This window comes from Cyprinodon variegatus, unplaced genomic scaffold, assembly GCF_000732505.1.
Source record: "Cyprinodon variegatus isolate N-32 unplaced genomic scaffold, C_variegatus-1.0 Scaffold1124, whole genome shotgun sequence".
Lineage (NCBI taxonomy): Eukaryota > Metazoa > Chordata > Actinopteri > Cyprinodontiformes > Cyprinodontidae > Cyprinodon > Cyprinodon variegatus.
In genome coordinates this window covers 167,918-170,458 of record NW_015151577.1, presented here as the reverse complement: position 1 = coordinate 170,458, position 2,541 = coordinate 167,918, and the positions used below count along the sequence as shown (strand labels likewise).

At 33.4% G+C, this 2,541-nt stretch overlaps 1 protein-coding gene across 1 annotated transcript in view; it reads right to left on the bottom strand.

The window, feature by feature from the left end:
* The window catches only part of LOC107101621 (protein Wnt-3a), a 26,977-nt gene extending 25,248 nt beyond the window's left edge, over window positions 1-1,729 (bottom strand). Inside the window, exon 1 of the mRNA XM_015400610.1 lies at window positions 1,307-1,729. Coding sequence (XP_015256096.1) covers window positions 1,307-1,428 — 122 coding nt within the window. The 5' untranslated portion in view covers window positions 1,429-1,729. The remainder of the gene's footprint in view (window positions 1-1,306) is intronic.
* Between the last annotated feature and the right edge of the window lie 812 nt (window positions 1,730-2,541).

Here is a 2,541-nt window from a genome sequence, read left to right as displayed (position 1 = left end):
ATATATATATATATATATATATATATATATATATATATATATATATATATATATATATATATATATATATATTTATTAGGTAGCTTGAAGCTGACCTAAATACCTGAAAATTTTGTATGTACTCACTGTCAAGAATGATATATTTTACAGCATTGTCTGTTGTTTGAATTGTAATGAGAACAGAACTCTATTTTTTCTTTTCTGTCCTATTCTACGTTGGGTTAACATGTTAATAAATTTTAAAAAGTTTAAATTTTAAAAAGAAAAACAAAGCGTTTGAAGCACATGAACATAGAATAACCAAACTGAGCCAATCAATTTGGTTACATATGTGATTTGCTTAAATCACAGCTGCATTAATCAAGCAACACATTGTATGTGCAAAAGTTAGTTCAGAATGATCTGTGATATGAATAAAAAAATGAATTAAGAGAAAAGGCAGCTATAACGCCAAGAGTTAAAAACTCCCATCAGTTATGATGTTACCTAGTCCATCATATCCTGATTAATTCATGTTTTACAACAAATTCTTGCCATACAATAAAACCTGATCATTAAAAATTTTATAAAGATCAAGCTATATTGTTGTAACTTTGATTTACTTTAGAGAAAAGTCTGATATATATCCCTAATACTACAACTAGAGTATTTGACCCAAATCAAAATAAAACTCAATAACTCTCACGGCCACATTTCCCCGCTGCCAAAAAAATTAAGTAAAAAAAAATTGTATTTTAAGAGTATGATTTGATAGATCAGAAGACAATACCTATGAGTTGCAACACTTGCCTTTTTTGTATGACAATATTCATTTTTGTGCAGTCACTACCTGAGCTGCATTACATCTTAAATGACAGCAAACTTCCATAATTCTGTTGGATTTTGGTGTGCCTCCCAAACATTATCATTGGACCACCATCTGACTGCCCCCCTTTTCAAACTTTCTGTAGACGCACCTGGTTTGTCTCAACATATTTCCTGGTGAATTAATATACACATATATATACATATATATATGTGTGTGTGATATGATCTTATTTTTGATTGTTATTATTCATAGTAAACTCCAAAGTAGTATTAATGATGAGCTAAATGCGCTGAAGATGAAGAGGATCATTGCTGTTTGCAGACAGAAGTGTCCTGCTGCTGTCAGAAAAACAAACTGAAACTGCAGACGCTCCAACTGTCGCACATTGAGGATCACCAGACGCTTCTCGGGCATTTTAACAAAAATCACGTCACCGTCTGTTTAATATGTTAAAAAAAAAGAAAAAAAAAAAGGAAAAAAGATAAAGATAAAGCTTACCACCAGATGGGATAGCTTGCCATAACATGCTTAAGCCCACAGAGCAGCAGAACGCATCCAAGGTATATCATCCTTAAAGTTTGGCAGAACTTCTCCAGCAGAAAGCCAACGCGCGCGCTCATCCGCGCGGACAGCTCGGAACTCAAGAGTGGAGAAATAAAATAAAACGATTTTACAAACTGATTGATTTTATTTAAATCCTCCAAGACCGGGAGAGAAAAAAACCAATCTATCCCTAGTACTCTGTGCAGAAGTGAAGAGCCAAATATTAAAAGTTAAAAGCCGTTGGCTTTTTAAGGACCCAATCAGCAGGTATCGCCAAAGGGGGAAATTCAGATGATATGCTCCTTCTGTTGCCCTGTCAGTCGGAATGAGCTAATTTTAAGATGTGTTTTAGTGCTCACTGAGATTGCATTAGCATGCAGTGTGTGTGTGATATATAATGTTGTTTAAAGGAGAGAGGGAGGGTCCTCGGGATTTTAAATAGACATCAGAACCCCTGTGGATTGCGTAGCTATAACAACCTGTCCGGATTTCACTCCCTGGCTTGAAACTTCTAAAATGCAGAAATAAATATGTGTGAATTGCTTGGGAGCCATTATTAGGGACCCCCAGCCCTCTAATTGTGCCTGTTTGTCATGAATATAAAATAAGAAGTTGAGACCCCCCCACCCCCCCCTACCCACCCACACAGACAAACTCCTACCTCTTATTTTATTCATGAAAAATGACATATTTTGTGTTTGATTATTATAACGCTTGAGAAACCTTTTCTTAAGACTCGTAACACATTATTTAATTATTTGCTAAGTGATATGATATTTTACCTGTGACGTTTAAAACGTTTCTAAATCAAAACTTGTGTGGAAAAAGTCTTTGTACGATAATTCTTGATTTAATGACTATTTCTGAGCACTAGTGTTAGTCTTCTTTTCAAACTTAAAAGTAGAAAATGTAAAGATTTAATAGACAAAAGAAATCCCTTTTATTGCTAAGGGATAGCTACACAATGTTTATAGTTATTCATAAAAAAAAACTTTTTTGTCTGAACTGCGTTTATTAAAGAGCCACACATTCATTTTAAAAGTGTATATCTTGATACTCTTATACTGGATAGTTACAGTTAAGATAAATCATTTATTTATTTTTGTAATATTATTTAGGATTTGTTTGATGGTTAATTTGATCTGTTGTTCAATAAAATTAGTTAACATTTATTTCGGGGTCCGGAAAAT